The following is a 22,909-nucleotide window of genomic DNA, read 5'->3' as shown; positions in this document are numbered from 1 at the left end:
GACTCTCCCGCAATTGACACCTCAGAAGAGGAGTCATCAGCCTCACCATGGTCCCCTGAGGGAATCGTCTTCTCCTGCCCCTAGTTCCTCAGTCTGAGGGTCTTAAGAAAATGGAAGAGAACCTGATGCATCTTGTCACTCTGGGATGCGATTAAAGTCACTAAACTTCTTTTAAAAACCTATCATGGCTGAGTAAAATGAACAGGGGCTGCAGTGTTGAAAATGGTTGCAAACATTTCATGGCCCCGATGCTCACTCTGACCAGCCACCCCCTCTCAGGGGAGGGTGCCATTTGAAGAGTAGGATTTCCAGAGCTTGAGGGAGACCTTTTTAGCTCCTTTTTTTGGGGGTGCTTCAACCCCCCCGCTGAATATAGCCCGATGCACAAAGCAGAGGTACTACCAGAAAAAATCCCATCCATTGCTTGAGCAATAGTCAGCCACTGCCGCTGCTATTTACGCTCAGCCTGATGCAATAGTAAATGTGTCAAAAAGAATGCTTGTGACACCAACCTCTTTCATGCCCCTCTACGCTCATGTCCCTCCGCAGCTTGCAGCAATAACGCTTTTAAAAACACTATTTCCTGCGCTGGGTGTTGAAGGACAACAACGCCGTGCCAAGCCCTGCCCCCCTCTTTTTTTAAAAAAAAAAAAAAGAGTTTTCCTGCGCGAGCGCGGGCCTCTGACCCTACGGGATCTTACAGAGAGGGGAGAAAATGGCAAGGAGAGCATGGAAGCCGCCGAGTAGTGCGGTGTGCCTTTTTTTTTTTAATTTTTTTTTTTAGTGCTTCTTCCTCTTGAAGAGGGGTAGCAAATATCACAGGTGGGGGCGTCTGGTAGGGAGGAAATCCCCCCAGACTTACCGGAGGTGTGCTGCTGGCTGGAGGAAATGGAAGCTGCTGCTCCAAACACATAGTGAGCTCTCTGAGGAAGCGTGAGAAGGTATGTCCTCTATACAGCCCCCAGTGGTGACACATAAGCATGACAACATTTACTAACTTAAAGGAGACATTCATAAGAAAATTAAAAAATTTCTTAGGAAAACTCCACTTACCATTCCCGCCGCAGGGTTTTCTGTGGTAAAACCAACAGACCCAATCTTCACCCTTCACGGTGGGTTCCGTTAAACCTTCAGGAGCTGAGGATCCTCGAGGAAACCCACAATCCTGGACATGTAATAGAACCACCACCAGTAAAACTTTATGGCCTTACTACCAAAAGTACTGGATCCCGGGGTCTAGCTCTCTAAAAGAGAAGCGATTACAGGCAAGACCTCGTTTCTTCGGACACGAGGCCCGGGTACCATTCAATTCAGCCTAAAAGACACTTTGAATGGATCCGGCTGCATGGCTAGCCCCAGCAAGGATTGCTCCAGTGGAGCTCAGCACAGCACATCTTTACTCGTGACAAACACCTTAGACACTGGCGAAAAAAATGAGATACTCCCAGTTGTGGGAGGGGTTATATAGGAAGTGCACTTTTTATCTTAGGGCGTGCCAGTGTCCATCACCGGAAGGTGGCCTATAACCCACATAGTAACTACTATGGCTCTGTGTCCCGTGATGTACGATAAGAAATTACATTTTTGTTCTTGGGTTTAGTTATCCTTTAAGGAATGGTTGTTTTGGTCCTTATTATTCTTCAGCTTCAGAGCGACTGCCTCAAGCAACTGTAGGAAATATCACACAAACAAATGTGGAAATTATACAGGATACACTGGGGTTGATTTACTAAAACTGGAGAGTGCAAAATCTGGTGCAGCTCTGCATGGTAGCCAATCAGCTTCTAACTTCAGCTTGTTCAATTAAACTTTAACAAAAAAAGCCTGGAAGCTGATTGGTTTCTAAGCAGAGCTGCACTAGATTTTGCACTCTCCAGTTTTAGTACATCGGCCCCTCTATGTTACCTCTACCGTGATCATACAAACGTTTAAGGAAACCCACATGACCTAAACAATAAACTTATCACTGAATGGCAATTTTACCTAAAGCGTGAATCAGTGTGGCTTACACAAAAAACTAGAACTAGCATGATGTTTGGTGAAGAGTTGGGAGAAGGTATTTTCTTTGTAAAGAGCCATTGAGACCAATTTTATTCTCCGGAGGGGTGTTTGCTCTCAGGTACACAGGGTGGAGGCTGACCACAGAGAAAGGCAGTATGGATGGCTTGACACAGAATGATGCAGCACATTCGTATTCAGCATATTTCTCAGCATGAGGCTTTGGGTTAAAGGAGTTGTAAAGTCAGAAGGTTTTTGTTTTTTATCTTAATGCATTCTATACATTAAGATATAAAACCTTCTGTGTGTGGCATCCTCCCCAGCACCCCCTAATTACTTACCTGAGCCCATTCTCTCTCCAACAATGTCCACGAGTGTCTTAGCTGTCCCAGACACTCCTCCCGATTGGCTGAGACACAGCAGTGGCGCCACTGGCACCTGCGGCTGTCAATAAAAATCAGTCAGCCAATCAGGGGAGGTGGGGCGCGGCTCTGTGTCAGAATGGATACAGGGAGCTCTGCCTTGGCTTGGGTGCCCCCTGTAGCAAGCTGCTGCCTGAGGGGGCACCCACCAGAAGGAGGGGCCAGGAGAGCAGAAGAGGGACCCGAGAAGAGGAGTATCCAGCTGCTCTGTGCAGAACCAACTGCACAAAGGTGGTAAGTATAACATGTTTGTTATTTAAAAATAAAGAAAAAAAACAAGCCTTTACAATCACTTTAATCAAACAAGAGAAGTAGAATGGTTGCCATAGCTGGTTCCCTTCCAAAAGTTTGAGTTGTCTGGCTTTAACACATTTTAGTCATAAACTTTGACCAAGCATGCTGTAAATGTAAATTACTTGTGTCTTTAAATACTCAAGTCAGGAACTTAATAATAACTCAAGCCAAAGCTTCATCATGACAGCCAGGGAAATAACACTCTCAAAAGGTGAGGTTAGCAATAGCAGTCTGCATAATCATCGTATGGAAAGTGTACTTTATAACTCAACCTAACCCTTGAAAAAAAAAAAAACACTAAACTGACAACCTCCCCTTTTACACAAAGGGCTCTTGCACATGTTATCATAAACATGAGTACAGCATATAAGCGTCTGCAAAGAATAGATTTTTTTTTGTAAATACTCGTATGCTGTACTCGTGTTTATTATAGCACGGGAGTACTGCAGTGCACAGCGATTCGTGTTAATGACAGGATGCATGCTGCATCTGGGTGTCCTGGATGGAGGAAATACACTGGGCAGGATGCCAAATGGGCTCAGGCTCCTGTGCAAGAGCCCTTAAAATGTATGTAATCCCTAACAATATACTTCTATCATTTGATTCTATTAATCCACCTCTAAAGCGTTTTGGTATATCTGTTTCATAAGTGAAAAACAATACCTCTTGATTCTGCCAGAAATCCTGTCAGCTGCTAATGTCCTGTGCATCCTGCTTGTGCTGCACTGATATCAGTTAGCCCTGCACCAAAGTATCTCTGAGGACACTATAGGTACCCTTTAATTGGTAACTGGAATTACAATCCTTACTTTTACTTTAGTTATTCAAAACACTAAACTACACTCTACAGTACACTTGCCCTGCCCCAATGCACTGGTGCTGAAACCCAATGACCGGAGTGCTGGGCCTGTTAAAGGTTTCCTCAGGAACTGGTGTAAGAAGGAAGATATTCTAAGCTGTGGACATTACGTATGCAGCTGAAGCAGTGGAAAACAGTACAGGCCAAGTACTGTTGATGAGTGCCAAGTCGGCAGTAGAAAAAGTGTGCCTGCAACTGGGAAGAGCAAGTATTACTTCACTGCATTTTAAAGTGGAACTATAGGGACATTTTTTTTTTCCATTTTTGGATAGGGTAATGGAGGGTTATAAACGCTGTCAATTTTTTCTGCCATCTGTGTCCCATAGGGGAGTTTTTTCTTCACATTCTGTCCCATAGCCAAAACAGGAAGGGAGAAGAAATCCCTCCAAAGTGAAGGCATCCCTAGTTATTACCAGAACTAGTGTCCCCACTGGAAGATATAACCTTGTAAACCTGATAAAAAAGGGTTGATTTACTAAAACTGGAGAGTGCAAAATCAGCACGCAGCTGTGCATGGTAGCCAATCAGTTTCTAACTTCAGCATGTTCAATTAAGCTTTGATCAAACACGAAAGATGATTGGTTTGTTTGCAGAGATGCACCAGATTTTGCATTCTCCAGTTTTAGTAAATCAATCCCAGAGAATGAATGAATTTCCCTAATGGGGGCACAGACAGCAACAAAAACTTACAGGTGTCCCTCAGAGAAGAGGTTTACCTTTAGTTATACTTTAAATTATGCATTTCGGTAAAGGTTACAACATGCTATTTAAAGCGGGGTTCCACTCAAATTTTTAACTTAATCTTACCCCCTTCAGTTAATTGCATAGATGTTCAAATGCCGCACAAACATTTTTTTTATCGCTGTAATTACCTTTATATTGTACTTTATTGTGGCACTTCCTGTCTCTCCTCCCATGGGAGTAGGCGTTTTTTATTGCCTTTCCCTGGCGCCGCACTGTCTCCTGGGAGCTTAGTGTCAGGCTTCCCAAGATTCAGTGCGGAAACCATGATCATGCGTGTGAACAAGCTGTGAATGAACAGCATTCACCGCAGCCAGGAAATCAATGCTTGTGGGCTTCACATGCCCACAAGCAAGATGGAAACAGCCAACATCACATTTTTTAAGTTATTCTTCAGTATGAAAACAGACAGAGGCAGAAATTTTACACCCAAACTGTGAGTATTATTTTGGGGTTAGCAAAGTGTCTCAATGACCTAAAAAAAAAAAAAAAAAAAAAAAAAAGATTGGTCGCCAGACTCCCGCTTTAAAAGGCATCTAAAGAAAAATAATCCTTTACTTTCAAGTTAAAAAAACAAGGAAAAGCAAAATTGCATCCAATTAAATTAGAAAAAGCTACATTTCATACATAAAGGACGCTTGTTGGATACTAGAAACATTTCTAAATGATCCATTTCTCAGAACATTTGAGAGAAATAGTAATTACCACAGTATAGCGGTACATTTCTGTAAAAGGTGAAAATCTTATATTTGCACAGCTGCAAGAAAGTAGGCCTATTAACACAGCTGATCGCACCCTTCACAAACACCAGCAGGACACTCCAATACTGGCCCAGCATTAAACACTGAACCAGCTACATCAGTGTTTCTCAACTCCAGTCCTCAAGGCGCCCCCAACAGGTCATGTTTTCTGGATTTTCCTCAGATGAAACGGCTGTGGTAATTACTAAGGCAGTGAAACTGATCAAATCACCTGTGCAAAATAATGGGAAGCCTGAAAACATGACCTGTTGGGGCACCTTGAGGACTGGAGTTGAGAAACACTGAGCTACGCTACAGTGCTAAATGTCAGTTTTTACTGGTACAAGCTTAAATATTCCTTACACTCACTGGACACCATTGCATCTATGGGATCAGGCTGCCGCTATTCTTACACATATGCTGACAGTATATAAGAACACACATTGTCACCTGCTGTCAGCAAGAATGACAGTCCAAAACAGATGTATGTTGTGACAACTTTCTGCCCCAGCAAAGTTACTTCAGCGGTGGTTGCAGCTTAGGCACATTCCGCCACATTCAAAAAATATCAATTGACAATTATGTACTTGGAAGTGGAGCTTTGTTTTGTTAAGCTATAGTAAAAAAACCTGTGCAGTGACACCAAATACAAGAATCCACATTCTCCTTTCTTAAAGCCCAAATCTAGTGAGGAATAATGTGTAGCACTGGACTAGTGGTCCTGGCAGGAGAAATCAGCAAGGGACCTGATTGGTAAGGAAACAACGGTCTTCACCAAGTAAGGAAATAACGGTCTTTACCAGGTAAGGAAAATTTTGCCGGCAGGATAGGTTTTTTGTTGATGGAAAAAGAACAGATTTTGCCTGAAGTTGGGATGTAATAGAAATTACTATAAATCCATAAGAATCAGGAAAATATTGTTTTTCCAAGTTAAAAGGGATTCATAACACTAGCCAAGCAGTAGTATTGGAAGGATAAATATTAAGGCTTGATTCACACTGGTGCGATGCGAGAACCATGAAAATCCAGTGCGGGTTCCCGCATTGCACCTGAATCGCACAGTGGTTCACACTGCCACATGCGAACCGCTGGGAGTGTCAATACAAAGCTAATGACACCCCCAGATCGGTTCACATATTGCAGTGCAAACTGTCAATTCGGACGTGAATCAGATCGCATGGGTGTGAACACCCATGAGATCCGATGATGGTGCGGACCAAAAAAAGGGTCCTGCGCGAGCTTAGTCCAAATGCAATGCGAATGCAGCCATACAATGTGTATGGTTGAATTCGCATCGCACAGACATGACATGTGATTGGCACGGAAGGGCGTTGCGAATCACATGCGGTATCCCACAGTGCACCAGTGTGAACCGGGACTTAAAGTGGTTGTTAAGCCACTCTAACCTGTATACACCATCAGCACTGCCTCCTCTTGTAGTATCCCCCTCTGTGTGTGATTTATAAAAATAAATGCTGCAAATACCTAATTTCACTGCCAAGATTGCGATCACATGACTGGCCAGCTTTCTCCTTTCCTCCTCAGAGATGCAGCGGGTGGGGCTGAGATGCCTCTGCTGATGTCAGTCTGGAGGGGAGGAGGAGCGAGCTGGCTGGTCATGTGATCGCAATCTCAGCTCTTTATATTTATTTCATTCACAGAGGGGGACACTGCAATAGGAGGCAGTGCTGATGGTGTATACAGGTTAGTGTTATGAGAGCAGCAGGAGGGGGAGGGGCAGCTCACACACAGACAGAGAGAGGAGGGGGACGACGACACAGGAGCAGAGAGGGGAGCAGATAGCAGGCTGCTAATGACTAAGGATGGGCTCGGGGCGTGTTCGCACACTCCACGTGCAGAGCCCGCCAGGAAGTCGGCACGACGCTGCGCTAATCACAGGCAGTAAGACATTTCCCGATCTCTGCAGCCGCACTCCCTGGTGGGCTCTGCACATGGGTTGCGCGAACACGCCCGAGCCCAACCTTACTAATGACAGAGGCACGTAAACTGACCAGGGTGTCAGGGCTCAGCAGCCTTGATACATCATGGTCAGTTTACAGAGTGGTGGGGAGAAACTGGCAGGATCAGCCATGTTTTTAAGGTGTTACAGGGGGCCAAATGACACAGGACAAGCACTGTGTCATACAACATGCTTTAAAGGAGCAGGATCCATTTTTTTATCCTTTTGGGGTTAACAATCGCTTTAAGCTGACCTAAACCCAAACACAAAAATGTAGTACATTGTAGCTCATCAGTCCTTATACAGTAGATGTGGTGGCTGCATTATATTTCTTTTTTGGGCTTTTTTTTTTTATTTATTCAAAATGCAGATTTGAACGTGACTCGTTTTGGTGGGGCAGTACACACAGTTTGTAATTCAGCAGCACAATGGCTAAGCTATTAGCTTGGTTCCTGAGTAGAAATCCACGCTATCTGATCTGGGGGAGCAATAAAGAAACATTCCAGGGGCATAATGTCAACACAAGGGGGGATTTAATGGTGCAGATGCAGCTTTGCATAGTAACCAATCAGCTTCTAACTTCAACTTATTCAGTTAAGCTTTGACAAAAAGAAAAAACCTGGAAACTGACTGGTTACTATACATAGCTACACCAGATTTTGTGTGCTCTATGTTTAGTAAATCTCGCCGTGCATGTGAAATCACTGGAGGTTTGTAGCACAGTGTGACAAAGATGCAGAGAACTAGTATCACAAGTCACAACTTAGAAAGCAATGTCAAAAACCGGTAGTGCAAATGCAGTACAGAAGTTGACAGGGATCACACAACTATGTATTAGACGGTCAATAGATTAGGGTGATTAAACAGAAATTGTGCCCCCTAGTATCAGGAGTCCTCATCAGAGCCCCCTTTACGTCTGGGTCAATATCGGAGTCTCCATAATATTGCCCCCTTATGTTCCCATCAGAGCGCCTCCTTGTATCATGTGTCCCTGTGACAGCGCCCCCTGATGTGCCCCCACTGATGCCCCCCAGTCCCCCTGGAACTGCCCCCATTGGAGTGTTCCCTTACATCTACTGCCCCCATCAGTGTCTCCTTACATCTACTGCCCCCATCAGAGTGTCCCCTTACATCTACTGCTCCCATCAGAGTGTCCCCTTACATCTACTACCCCCCATCAAAATGCCCCCTTACAGACAGTGCCCCCATCAGACTGGCCAATGGATCTGTGTATGTGTAGATAAAATCTGTGTGTGTGTGTGCGTGTGTGTGTGAGTGACAGTGTCTCCTGGGACTGTATCCGCATGTAGCTTTTATGCAATCCTTATGTCTGAGTAGGTTTTCTCTGAATATTTGTACAGACAGGCTACCTCCAAGCTTCCTCCCAAATTAAACTTCTATTCTGTATGTGTGGGGTTGGGAGATTAGATTGTAAGCTCTATCAGAAAAGAGGGACTGATGTGAGTGGATCTATGCCCTATGTATAGTACTGCATAATATGTCAGAATACAAGACAGAAAATACTTTGACAAATTAGGATAATTTCTTTTGCAGACATGTTGATAAATAAATACTCACACTAAAATAACTTTGTAATAGTTTAACGTTTTCATGACTAAGCCTATTTTTGACATTTGGTGTTTACAAGTTAAAATCCGTATTTTTTGCTTGAAAATTACTTAGAGCCCCCAAACATTATATATATATATATATATATTTTTAGCAGAGAATATAGAGAATAAAATGGTGATTGTTGCAATATTTTTTATCACACGGTATTTGTGCAGTGGTGTTTTAAACGCAAATTTTTGGGAAAAGGGACACTTTCATGAATTTTAAGAAAAACCAAACAGTAAAGTTAGCCCAATTTTTTTGTATAATGTGAAAGATGATGTTACACCGAGTAAATAGATACCAAACATGTCACACTTTATAATTGCACGCACTCGTGGAATGGCGACAAACTACGGTACCTAAAAATCTCCATAGGCACGCTTTAAATTTTTTTTACGGGTTACCAGGTTAGAGTTACAGAGGAGGTCTAGTGCTAGAATTATTGCTCTCGCTCTGACGATCACGGCGATACCTCACATGTGTGATTTGAACACCGTTTACATATGCGGGCGCGACTTCCGTATGCGTTTGCTGCGCAAGCCCGCGGGGAAGGGGGCGCTTTAAATAATTTTTTTTTTCTTATTTATTTAAAAAAAAAAAAAAATGTTTTGATCACTTTTATTGCTGTCACAAGGAATGTAAACATCCCTTGTAACAGTAATAGGTGGTGACAGGTACTCTTTATGGAGGTATCGGGGGTCTAAAAGACCCCCGATCCTTCCTTTGCACTTCATAGTATTCAGATCGCCGAAAACGGCGATTCTGAACACAGTATATTTTTTTTAAAACCGGCGCCATTGGCAGCCGAGTAAACGGGTAGTGACATTGTGACGTCGCTTCCGCGTTTACAATTAGAAGGCTGGAACGAAGCTGTACACGGCTTTGTTCCAGACTGTCAGCAGCCGCTGGAGGCGGCGGATTATCGATCGGGCCTCCCGGTGGATCGAGAGGCCCGGTAAGAGAGGCGGGGGATGTCCCCTCCCGCTGCTCCGGTATAACAGCCGAGCGGCTTTTAGCCGCATCGGTTGTTATACATGGATAGCCGATTGCCCGCTCTACAACATGGTACTGGGATGATGCCTGCAGCTGCGGGCATCATCCCGGTATAACCCCGGAAAGCCGAGTACGCACATCTGCATACGCTCGGCGGGTAGGGGGATAAAAAGGAAAATGATGTGCCCTTGACTACAATATACAGGATCAGTGTGGTGTTCTTTGTATAAAAGAATGTCTCAAGACTTTAGAGGAATAAAAGTATTAGCACTTAATTTAATTTAATAATTTACTAATGGCCACCAATGGGTGTTTGTTGCAGGTGTGTACTCTTTCGCCCCCCCCGGGAGGCGTGTACTAGTGTGGCTCCTTGTAAGCCCCTTGGGGTGGCTCCTCTTTCCTGAGAAGGTGGGGGCAGCCTGCGCCCTCTTCGGATTCTCCAATGGCTCCGACCATCTTAAAGGATGAAATAAGTGTTTCAAATTCTAACGGTAAAACCCACTACTATGATTTATTTAATATGATGAATGACGATAAGTTCTATAAATTCTGAATACATGTATTATATCTTTTAGATTCAAATGTGCCCCCTGAAGAGACCGTATTTAGGTCGAAACGCGTCGGGACTTGCATATTATACAACACCATGTAATATAATGATGTGTCGAATGTGTTTCCTACCGTTTTATGGAATATGAACTCTATCATTGGATCAGACTGTTATATGCACATACTGTATTCAACCAAATGATTTTATTGGACATCTTGTTAATAAATTGTCTCTTCAATACCATCTAGAAATAATTTATGTGATGTTGTACATTGCTGTTTTAAAGCCCCACTGGGGAGCAAACCTTCTCTTTTTTTTGTTGGATAAACCATTCTCTGGGTGCGCAGCTCCTTTGGTCTCTTTCATATGTGTCTTTCCCATTGCAAGTATTGGCACTCTCACCCAGTTCATGACAATACGTTAGCAATTGGCAGTAAAATTATGCTGCATAGGAGGCATCAGGAGAAAGGGGAGCTAATGGGTGATAGTTCAGAGAAAAACATTCTGCTTCTCCTATCTGCAGTTCAGCTGTGAGAGAAAGCTGTAATGTAGCCTTGTGAGAGAAACAGAGATTAAAACCAATCTAAGGAAATCTCCCCAGTGCAGTCTCTGAGAAATCTCAGAGGCCGGCAGGTGAGTAAACCCAAACTGAAAAATCCATTTTAGGTAAAAATGGTAAACTTTTGGGAACTGGCTTGAGGTAAAATATTTTTTCTCATACTAAATGATATTGTATTTTTTTTTTGGAGGACCCAAATGACTGAGTCAGTCAGAGAGCATATGAGCAGTATATGGTCATTCTTGCCTATGCATGCATTGCCCCCCCCATATCTACTTCTGTTATGGTCCTTACCTGTGACATGCTGGTAGCGTGTTCTGCCCAGCATGGAATGCATGGCATGCCCCATCTCATGGAAGAGGTTCTCCATCATACCAGGAGTTAACAGTGTTGGTGAACTCTTGGTGGACTGTGGGAAATTAAGCATGAGAACCACTAGTGGCAGCTGATATTCACCATCTTCTTTAAGCCGGCCTCCTCTAATTGTGAAATGACAGTCCTAATGTAGACAACAAAAACATTTTGTAAATGGACACATATTAACATGGACTACATTTAGGCGAGATTTGGTTTAGAAAGAGAAATGGCCAGCCTCAGTCTGTCATTCCGCTCATTGACTGGTCTGGAAGTAATAAATTAAATTGGTTTAATTTTTACAGCTTGTCCCCAAAGCTTGCTTGATGAATTTGCTCTAAGAAGCAAAAAAAATCCCATAAAAAATGGAAATATTTTAAGTAGGAGGCCCCAGTGTGATTCTGCACAAAGCAGTACACATTCTCTGCATATATTCAAGACCAGCATGTGACACTACCAGTCTCCTATTTACAATGCAACTTTATTAGGCATAAACTAATGCTCTATTGCACCAATAGTTTGCTTTTTTTCAGTCCTATTACACAAAATTAGCCAATTTGGGACATTTCTGAATCACAGACAGAGGACAAGACTAAGGCCTCGTGCACATTGGACATTTTTGCTATCTCTTCCAGATACTTTTCCTCCAGGCAGCGGTGTTTTGTCAAAGAAACGCTTGATGTTTATAAATGCATGCAATTAATTCTGGCCATTGAAATTAAAAAAATTGTCTCAATCGCCAAGTGAGTATACATGTGCGTAGGCGTGTCAATAATTTTCTCTGCCAAAATGCTGCTGCTCCAGGACACAATTGGGTGTGCCAGTGTCCATTCACCTATAGGTGGCGTATAACCCAGATAGTAATTACTATAGCTGCTCTGTGTCCCGTGATGTACTCCAAGAAAAGGATTTTACAGGTAAGCTGTAGGAAAAATCCTATTATTTCCAACCTTAAGGTAAGGTATTAAAGGTAAGTTTAAAAAAAAAAAAAAAAAAAAAAAAAAAAAAACACATTTCATACTTACCTGCTTTATACAGTGGTTTTGCACAAAGCAACCACGCTTCTGGCCCCTCCCTCCTGCCAAGTGTCCCCACAGCAAGCAGGCTTGTTCCCGAACTGCTGCTCTACATGTTCATTCAGACACAGCCTTGGCTTGGCCCTGCCCCCCTCTTCTCATTGGCTCACTGGCTGTGATTAGCAGCAAAGGTATAAACACAAAGGCTAACACACAGAAGTGTTTAGAAACAATAAAAAAACAAATGCCAGGCGCCTCTAAGAGCAGCACCAAACATGTCCAGGGTGCATGAGGCCAATGAGGTCCTAAAAGTTGTTCAAGCGGTGTCTAAGAATTTCAATACTAACCTAGACTGCAGAGTAGTGTAGACGCTAACACTGCAACTCAAGAGCTCTGAGGTGTACTGTACTATTGGTCTCAGCTACCAGCACTCATGTACACAATCAAATCCATAGCTACAATAATTTCAGGAGTAAAGAGATAACATTATGTAGAGGGCACCTGTTTAGGAAACCATGGGTCTCTTGCAGACCTTTACATGAATGACATGACCCTCACCAAGCCAACTAGCTGACAGGTTCATGTGAAGAAAAACCTGCCAAGAAGTGCCTGCTCATGTGAATGGAAGAGGGAAAAGGTGATCAGTCCTGGAAGAAACAGCTAATAATATTTCTCTCAGTTATGGGATGGTCGGGGGCTGACATTCTGGTCTGATTGATACCCCTGTAGCGATGACCCTGCGGGATTGCTACAAGTTACAGCATCCACACATTTCACCCTGCTGCCAGACATCCATTAGATACACTTCTCAGTCAATGAACAGTCTCTTGCTTGTTTTTTTGTTGTTGTTTTTATTCCAGGATTGAACTTGGTTGGGGAAAGGGGACATGGGATGCCCATATGATGAATTAGTACTTTGTAGAATAAAAGTAACTGCGTCACACTTCTCAGCAGAACAAGATGGCTGAACCTAAACTTGACAGACTTTTACCTCAAAACACTTCTTCCAGCACGCTACTTTACCGTCCAATTTTAGTAATCCTGTCACACCATCAGAACATGACTAGGCCTCACTCTGAATAAGTCCCAGTGTCTTTACTTGATGGCCCTTTGTAGGCAGGGGTCTGCAGCCCCTTTGTGGTAGCAACCGATTTACTTGCGAAGAATAAATGTAGATCAGACATCCCAAGTCTCCCGCATTTGACGACGAGCTCACGGAAACCCGCGAGTGCAGCACGATCTCCCGCCTGTCAGCCGCAGCAGCCCGAGCCGCCCCCTCCTCCCAGCCAGGGGAGGCAGTGGCATCGCTATGGGGATCAATTGTGCCAAAGTAGGTGCAGCATGGGACTTCCTATGTGTCCCAGACTGTTACTCCGCCCTCCTCTCGTAACCCTCCAGCTCCCCCAATCAATGAGCGCCCCGCCCTCCGCTAGTCCAGCTCAAAGAGAGTTAGGAGGCCGGGACAGCCAATGGGAGGTGAGCAGCAGCTGTGTGAAGGGAGCTTGTGTCGGATTCAACAGAGGGAGGAGTGAGTTCAGGAGCGAGTGAGAGACAGAGAGCTGGTGAGTGTGAGGACGGCATTCATTATTGTTATTCACTGCAATGTCTTCTCTGGCAGCAATGTGTTCCTGGCTGGCTCTCTGTGTGCTTCCACACAAAACTTGGTGACCGTGTAGGCAGCCCCTGAGTGGTGTACACACATGGTGGGAGCATGGGAGCTACAGAGGAGTGCTGGTAGCTGGGAGGCAGGTGAAATAATTTTATGGGAAATCTTGATTGGTCATTTATTCTACCAGGTAACCTTGTCTGGGGGCAGGGGACACTGATCAAAGGGGGGGGGGGGGGTTAAATTTCATGTGATTTCCCCATTTCTTTGTATGCATCCAGATCACACTGACCCTTCCCAATGTCTGTTGGCAGGTTGGCTGAGCCCATCTGCTTTTTCCATTGCCCTGATGTAAAGGGGGACTCTGATGGTGGGGGGGTTGCGCAAAACGCAGCGCGGCGCCACCTCCCTAAAATGAGTTTTTGCAGTTTGGTCTGTGTAGATGGACTACTGATCCCAGCAAGTCTGACTTGCAAATCCTGGCTTCCCTCCTGGCTGCAGCGACTTGACACAAACTTCCAGTCCCTCCCTCTGGCTCTACATCAAGCTCCCCTAGCATGTCTCTTCCAGATCATTCCACTGTGCTTTCCTCTCATCCAGCTCCTGTTCCAGGACACCTCTCCATGACCGTGTAAGGAAAGACTCCCTCCCAGCTCCCCGCCTGAGGTACCCCCCCCCCCCCGAAAGGGGGTTCCCCTCAGACACAACAATCCAACACTCCATCATCCAGCTGACAACTCCTCCCCCAGCAGGCTGACCATGGATATATATAGGAGGCCTGCCCCCTGCCAATCCCAGTTGGATTGGTCAGGGCTCCCACATGCACCCCATGTTGCTCCAGCTATCTGCCCTGCCCCATTCTCAAGAACATTCTCCCTGGAAACAGAGGAGGCGCCCAGGAGCTGAAGCACATGTCAGTCACCTACTGCTATACTAAACCACTCCCCTGCCCCCAGATCAAAACAGGCCTAGCGCACAGCATAAATGTACCTGTGCTGGCAGCTTACACAAAAAACCTACACAAGCACCTACCTACGTAAGGTAGAGGGTGCTACAACCCAATAAAGCACCCAGCCAAAACTGTGGCTTATGGAAGCTCCCCATAGACATGTTGAGGGATTAGATCAGATACTACAGCTATCATTTGTGAAATGCTTGATTCCCACAATTTAATATTTTCTACAAAGCATTAGTACTCATACAAATGCTTCGATACCTGAAACCGATACCTTTGCGGCGTGATTTGAACCCATACAAAATGAATGAGCTTAAATCGCATTGCAAAGAATTGCAAATGATTTGAACAAGAATCTGGTGCGATTCCTGTCCGTTTTCCCCCACCGCTCCTGTGTGAACCCAGGCTTTTCATAGTGACTTCAGCCTGGGTACACACTGGAGCAGTGTGGGAAACCGCATGTGATTTGGACAGGATTCTTTCCAGTGCGATTTCAGCTCATTCATTTTGTATGGGTTCAAATCACACCACAAAGGTATCAGCAGATACTTGAGCACAAGTATCGGTACTTGTGCTCTCCAGTGAAAAAAACAAAAAACGGTATTGGTGCAACCCTAATTATTAGCAGAATAAAGTCAATGCGTTTCAGGGACCAAATACAATCCCCCTTCATCAGGGCTTAAAGAGCCCCCCCAACCAAAACATTTTAAGTCAGCAGCTGCAAATACTGTAGCTGCTGACTTTTACTATTAGGGTACTTACCTGTTAAGGGATCTCGCGGTGTCCTCATCCAAGCCGATTCTTGAATCGGCTCTTGGGTGTTGGCACCGCCATCTTGTGTAAGGGAAACCAGCAGTGAAGCCTCCTCATTGACTGAGACAATGGCTACCACTGCTGCTAAGTACAGCCAATGAGAAGAGGGGGGCAGGGCCAAGCCAAGGCTGTGTCTGAATGAACATGCAGAGCAGCGGCTCAGGAACGAGCCTGCTTGCTGTGGGGGCACTTGGCAGGAGGGAGGGGCCAGGAGGGCGGTTGCTCTGTGCAAAACCACTGCACAAAACAGGTAAGTAAGAAATGTTTTTTTTTTTTTTTTTTTAAACTTACCTTTAATACCTTATCTTTAGGTTGGAAATAATAGGATTTTTATAACAGCTTACCTGTAAATTTCTTTTCTTGGAGTACATCACGGGACACAGAGCCTAAGTAATAACTTAATGGGTATATAGGCACCTTCAGGTGATGGACACTGGTATACCCAATACTAGAAGTTCACTCAGTTTCACACAGTTTCCACTATGGCAACACCAAAGTAGCGCAATTTTTGCCGCAACTTGTAGCAATGCCTGTGTATTCTTGAGGTCTATGGATGCATCAAAGTGGGACCAAAGTAGTGCAGGGACTACTTTGAAGTCGCACAGATATGAACGGTACTCATTGGAAATCATGGGGTACAACTTGTTATGCGACTTTTCAGTCCCAAGTCGCATGAAAAGCCAAACTAGTGGAAACCAAGCCTTAAGGAATATGTTGTATCGGTTCAAATGGCTGTTTTCATAACACTGACAGAACTAAGTTCAAGTCCCAAGGGTTCAAAGGAGGTTTGACTGGCGTATTAAGCTGCATCACCCCTTGCATAAAACCTCGGACTAAAGAATGTGTAGCAAGTGGTCTTTGAAATAAGACCGATAAAGCTGAGACTTGGCCCTTAATAGTACTCAAGGGCAACTTCATCTCTACCCCTAACTGTAGAAAGGCAAGAATTCTGCCTATAATATACCTCCGAGGGTGCCAACCCTTGAATTCACACCAGGCAACATAAGCCCTCCAGACTCTATAATATATAGTTCTGGAAGCTGGCTTCATTGCATTAATCAAGGTAGGATGGAATATCGGCCCCTGTGAGAGTAGGTCTGGGGTCCATCCATCAAAAGACAAAAAGCCCCCCCTCTATATAACCCCTCCTATACAGGAAGTATCTCAGTTTTGTAGCAAGCAATTCCCAAAAGAGGGGAGGGACCTCTGTGTCCCGTGATGTACTCCAAGAGAAGGATTTTACAGGTAATCTGTAGGAAAAATCCTATTTTCTTTATCGTACATCACAGGACACAGAGCAGCTATAGTAATTACTATCTGGGATGTCCCAAAGCAATGCCCCTGAGGGGAAGGAGACACCATCATAGAAACTGCCACCAAAGAAGGACCTACTCTCCTATTTGTCATATGCTGAGGCCAAAGGCAGTATCTTCTACGTTATTGACATCGAGCTGGTAAAAACCCTGTAGATGTATAAACAAAAGACCAAATAGTGGTCTTGTACACCTGGGCCACTGACATCCGATACTTGGGCCACTGACATCTAGTACCACCCTGGTGGTATATATATATGGGCGGCACAGTGGTGTAGTGGGTAGCACTCTCGCCTAGCAGTAAGAAGGGTCGCTGGTTCGAATCCCGACCACGACACTACCTGCCTGGAGTTTGCATGTTCTCCCTGTGTCTGCGTGGGTTTCCTCCGGGTACTCCGGTTTCCTCCCACACTCCAAAGACATGCTGGTAGGTTAATTGGATCCTGTCTAAATTGGCCCTAGTATAGGTATGAATGTGAGTTAGGGACCTTAGATTGTAAGCTCCTTGAGGGTATAGGGACTGATGTGAATGTATAATATACATGTAAAGTGCTGCGTAAATTGATGGTGCTATATAAGTACCTGAAATAAATAAATAAATAAATCTATCTCTCTCTCTCTCTCTCTCTCTCTCTCTCTCTCTCTCTCTATATATATATATATATATATATAGATATATCTCTATATATCTATATATATATATATATATATATATATATATATCTCTATATATCTATATATATATCTCTCTGCAATACCCCGGAAACAGAGCCTTCTGGCAATGCAATGCCTGGATCTTCAAGTTCCAGACAGAGAATGAACCTCTACCAAGACCTGGATTAGGGCTATATGTAGAGAACGTGTTTTGACCTAAACACAGCTTCCTCCTTTAGAATTATATTGAAGGAAACCCGTGGAATTGACTGCTTCCTGAGCAAAAGATTGAGGTAAAGAGTATTGAGGTGTCTTCAGCAAGCCCAGCACTGGGACTAGACGCTTTGAGAAGCCCCTCCGGAGGTGTGGCCAACCCAAAAAGAAGAGTCACACAAAAAAAAAAAAAAAAAAAAAAAAGACGGCTTTCCACTGCAATTACAGAAATCTTTGATGAGCCTGGAAACAAACCGCCACACGAAAATGTCCATTTACAGGTGATTATGGATCCTGAGATCTGAGGTCAATCACTGAACAGTCTAGCCTATCTGAAACAGAAGGGTGTTCAGCGGCTTGAGATCTTAAGATAGACCTCATGTCCCCATTTGGCCTTGGAACTGCTACCATTTAATTGTCTCACAATAATGAGCCCATAACTTCTGCTCCAAGAGCAAATGCAAGGCAAAAGACTGATGACTCTGACAGACCCAGACAGTCTCAAAAGGTGCACTTAACCTACCAGGTTTCTGCCGGCTAAAGATGTAACAAACCACCTCAGAGACTGCCCTAACATTTTCTGGCCCAAAATACTCTCAAAACCCAGCAGCCTTAGAATCCTCCTTCACCTGGCTGGGGAAAGTTTACAGCATCTGGTATCCCTGGGCAGTCTCCCATTTATATACTAACCAGGTTTGATCCTGCTTAGGCTTCGATCAACCGAGATTAGGCATGATCAAGGTGATGCAGCCGCAGTCTGACGAAAAATGAATGCGCCAGGAAACACTGCAATGCCAACCACAGTGGCTCAGATGCACCCAAAATCACTGTCCATCGGGAGATGTAGATACCGCCAGATCCCTGAACCTGAGAGCGGTGCCCCGGTTGCCTCTCTTTTCTGGAACTATTTAACTGGTATAACAGGGAAATAATGCAGCAACTATATTATCCAACCTAATATACAGCCCTCCAAGGATGCAGGCCTTAACCAATGTTGGTTTGCCTCTATGCAACCCCTTAGGTATGTAAACATGGAGGTATACAAGTATTCTTGCCATTCATGCATTTATGTATGCAGTACAAAGTCAATAAGCACACACATATATACCCCCAGGCAAACAAGCTCATATGCATGTAGTCCTATGCAAATAAGCACATATGCATGTAGTCCCAGGAAAACAAGTACAGATGTATACAGCTTAATGTAAATAAACATATGCATGCGGTACAAATGAAAACATGCCAGAATGCGTTTAAGCAATATGCATCTATGGAAGCATGCGTTTAAGAGGTACATCAGGAGGGAGTGACTTCACAAGTATAATTTTACTTATGCTTTTAACTTATGTTTTTATTGTAAGTGTACATCTATGAGGGTTTATTAAATAAACAAACCTATTGGAAAATTGGATTACGCTATGTGCACCCTTATTTTCTTGCTTGTCACAAGCAATATACAGATGGAAAGATGCAGTGATTGCTGATTTTAGCCACCTGACATCCACACACCTTCCCACTATTGGATGAAGATTCACAGAGGCTTGCTGATAACAACATACCCAGAGATATGCAATAAATCCAGTAATATCTGGTAAGTAAATTTCTTTTGGGGAGTGTCATTCAAGCATCGCGGTGATGGTTAATCATCTGGAGTAAGTACCGTATTTATCGGCGTATAACACACACTTTTTTCCCCTTAAAATCAGGGGAAAATCGTGGGTGCGTGTTATATGCCGATCCCCCGTCGATTGTGAGCTTTTCGGCTGCTCTCAGCTTTCGGCCATTCTCGGGGGCTCTCGCAGTCCCGCGGGAGCCGCCGAAAGAGGAGTGCGTCCGAGAGCCGCCAAGAATGGCCGAAAGTGGCCGAGAACGGCAGCGCCATTTTCAAAGACGCAAACGACACAGGGCAAGGCTACAGAGGGACACTGACAAGGCTGCAATCGGGTACAAGACTACAGATGGACATTGACAATGCTGCAATGGGGGACAAGGCTGCAATGGGGGACAAGGCTGCAAAGGGGGACAAGACTACAGATGGACACGGACAAGGCTGCAGATGGACACTGATGAGGCTGCATTGAGGGCATTTAAATGTAAGTTTTTTTTCCTTAAACTTTCCTCCTAAAAGTTTTTTTCCTTAAAATTCCCTCCTAAACTTGGGGCGCGTGTTATACGCCGATAAATACGGGTAATTATAATTTACCCTGAACATTTCTCTTTTGGAGTGGATTTTCCTTCATCTTTTTCACATTTTGGCTGCCTATTTTGTCAAAAGTGGACTGTGTATAAAGTTTGAAATACTTTCAGAATATATAAGCGTTATTAGCGTTTAAATATTTATTTTGGACACAATTTTGTTACAAAATAACATACTAACCATAAACTTTTGACAAAGAGAACAGAACAAACAAAAACAATAATAATAATAAAAAAAAACAAAAAAACAAACAAACACACTTTAAGCACAAAGCATTTTACTTAATGTAAAAGAATATAAAATAAAATTCAATCCATTTAAAAGTGATAATTCCGTTAAAGTAGAGTTTAGTAGCATGAATCAACCACTGGCTTCTAATATCTATTGGCAACACATGTGGAGGATCTTTTGCCACCGGTTCCACATCTTTATTTGCATTCTCCCTGGTATAAATAATCAAAAATCCAAGAGATCTCCCTTGTAATGGCTGCAGCTGACATGCAGACCTGGGAACTCATGTGCAAGATTTCATCACCACAGCCCCTGAGAGATCCAGCAAATTTTTTGTGATTTAGGCTTGGTTCACGTTAGCCGACTCCAAAGTCACGTGATTTTCAGTCCAACTTTGATACAACTTTTACACTCTCTGGCACTAAAGCCACATCAAAGTAGTGCAGGAACCTTTTCTGAAGTAGCAGCGACTTCAGTAGTGTCAGTTGGAATGGCTCATAGAGATAAATGGCATTTGACATGTCCTGCGACTTTCACCTCACAAGTCAGATCCTAAATTGCAAGAGTGTGAACCGAGCCTGTATGGCATTTCCCACAAACTTAAAGTGGTTGTAAAGGCACAAGCTTTTTTACCTCAATGCATTCTATGCAGGTAAAGGTAAAAAAAAACCTGTGTGCAGCAGCCCCCCCCTCCAATACTTACCCGAGCTCCCTCTCAATTCAGCGATGTTCAGGAGAGCCTTGCTTCTCTGGGGACTCGCACTCCTGATTTTCTTTTGGCAGCAGCAGGAGCCATTGGCCTATATAAAACTATACAAAACCACTATACAGAGCAGATAAATATAACTAAATATTGTTTTTTTTTAAATGAAAAACAAAATTTTAATATCGCTTTGAATTAGAGTTTTGTATGGATTGACCCTAAAAGATATAGGACAATTACCTGTGGAGGTTTTTCTGGACGCTGGAAAAAGTCACAATAAATGTAACCAAGTACGCCTTCATTTTCATGTACAACCGCCTAGCAAAAAAAGAAAGAAGTCTTATTTTAAGAAAGTTGGATAAATGACTACATATTTGTGTCATCCATACTAGAAACCAGTGGTCCCTGAAGCACAGTTGGCCACTCATCAATAAAACAATGCTACGCATATTTCAGTCTACTGTTCCACTGTGATGAAATCACATGTACTATAAGTAGCTTTTGCATTAGAAAGTCAATACTGTATATGAACATATCTCAGTAGTGGGCATTCTGGGGCCTTTTGCTCTCCTTGCCGTACCAGGACTACTCATACTGTCTCAGACGATGGCACAGACTTAACTCTATAAACAAAACAATTATTTCCTGGCTGCTGTTCAGGATCTATTTTAAAAAAGACATTCTAGATGGCATTAATTATATTTATTTTTGTGCTATCCAGACCAGAGCAGAAAGCTTGGCAAAATAATTATTTTAGACTTTCCAAAGTTTTAAAAGGGGGGGACTGCCTTTGTAGCCCATAGTAAGAAGATCCTGCAATTAAAACATAGTGAAGGGGAGCTGCTGTTCCTACTATTACATTTATAGCTCTTGCCCCCAAAAATTGATGGACATCTATGTTCACACAATCAGTCTGTTTATGGTTAAATTGTGAATATTTACAGTGGATATAAAAAGTCTACACACCCCTGTTATAATGTCACGTTTCTGTGATATAAAAAAAAATGAGACAAAGATAAATAATTTCAGAACCTATAAACTGTACAACTCAGCTGAACAACAAACTGAAATCTCTTAGGTGGAGGGAAGTAAAAATAAAATAGTATGGTTGCAAAAATGCGCACACCCATAAATGAATACTTTGTTGCACCTTTTGATTTTATTACAGCACTCAGTCTTTTTGGGTATGAGTCTATCGGCATGGCACATCTTGACGGCAATATTTGCCCACTCTTCTTTGCAAAAACACTTCAAATCTGTCAGATTGCGAAGGGGCATCTCCTGTGCACAGCCCTCTTCAGATCACCCAACAGATTTTCAATAGGATTCAGGTCTGGGCTCTAGCTATGCCATTCCAAAACTGTAATCTTCTTCTGCTGAAGCCATTCCTTTGTTGATTTGGATGTATGCTTTGGGTCATTGTCATGCTGAAAGATGAAGTTCCTCTTCATGTTCAGCTTTCTAGCAGAAGCCTGAAGGTTTTGTGCAAAGATTAACTGGTATTTGGAACTGTTCATAATTCCCTCTACCTTGGCTAACTGTTCCAGCTGAAGAAAAACAACCCCAAAGCATGATGCTGCCACCACCATACTTCAATGTGGGTATGGTGCTCTTTTGGTGATGTACAGTGTTGTTTTTGTGCCAAACATATCCTTTGGCATTATGGCCAAAAAGTTCAACCTTGGTTTTATCAGACCATAACACATTTTCCCATATACTTTTGGCAGACTTCAGGTGTGTTTTTGCAAAATTTAGCCGGGCTTGGATGTTTTTCTTCATAAGAAAAGGCTTCAGTCTTGCCACTCTACCCCATAGCCCAGACATATGAAGAATACGGGAGATTGTTGTCACATGTACCACACACAGCCAGTATTTGCCAGATATTCCTGCAGCTCCTTTAATGTTGCTGTAGGCCTCTTGGCAGCCTTCTTGACCAGTAAACGTCTTATACTTTTCATCAATTTTGGAGGGACGTCCAGTTCTTGGTAATGTCACCGTTGTGCCATATTTTCTCCACTTGATGATGATGGTCTGATCTATAATGCCTTGGAAATTATTTTGTACACTTCTCCTGACTGATACCTTTTAACAATGAAATCCCTCTGATGCTTTGGAAGCTGTCTG

The 22,909-nt window shown here is 43.5% G+C and overlaps 1 protein-coding gene across 3 annotated transcripts in view; it reads right to left on the bottom strand.

The window, feature by feature from the left end:
• Positions 1 to 22,909, bottom strand: part of MIPEP (mitochondrial intermediate peptidase) — a 236,515-nt gene that overhangs the window by 115,338 nt on the left and 98,268 nt on the right. For all 3 annotated transcript variants that reach the window (XR_012241497.1, XM_073613434.1, XM_073613433.1), the window contains exons 12-13: positions 21,026 to 21,103; positions 11,025 to 11,229 (exon numbers count right to left, since the gene is read on the bottom strand). Coding sequence is in view for 2 of the 3 variants with exons in the window: in XM_073613434.1 (XP_073469535.1) it covers positions 11,025 to 11,229; positions 21,026 to 21,103 (283 nt within the window). In the remaining variant the exon portion in view is untranslated. The remainder of the gene's footprint in view (positions 1 to 11,024; positions 11,230 to 21,025; positions 21,104 to 22,909) is intronic.

The sequence above is a fragment of the Aquarana catesbeiana genome, linkage group LG02, assembly GCF_042186555.1.
Source record: "Aquarana catesbeiana isolate 2022-GZ linkage group LG02, ASM4218655v1, whole genome shotgun sequence".
Classification (NCBI taxonomy): domain Eukaryota; kingdom Metazoa; phylum Chordata; class Amphibia; order Anura; family Ranidae; genus Aquarana; species Aquarana catesbeiana.
Note: the sequence above shows the minus strand (reverse complement) of the source record. Positions and strands in the feature narration are given on the sequence as shown.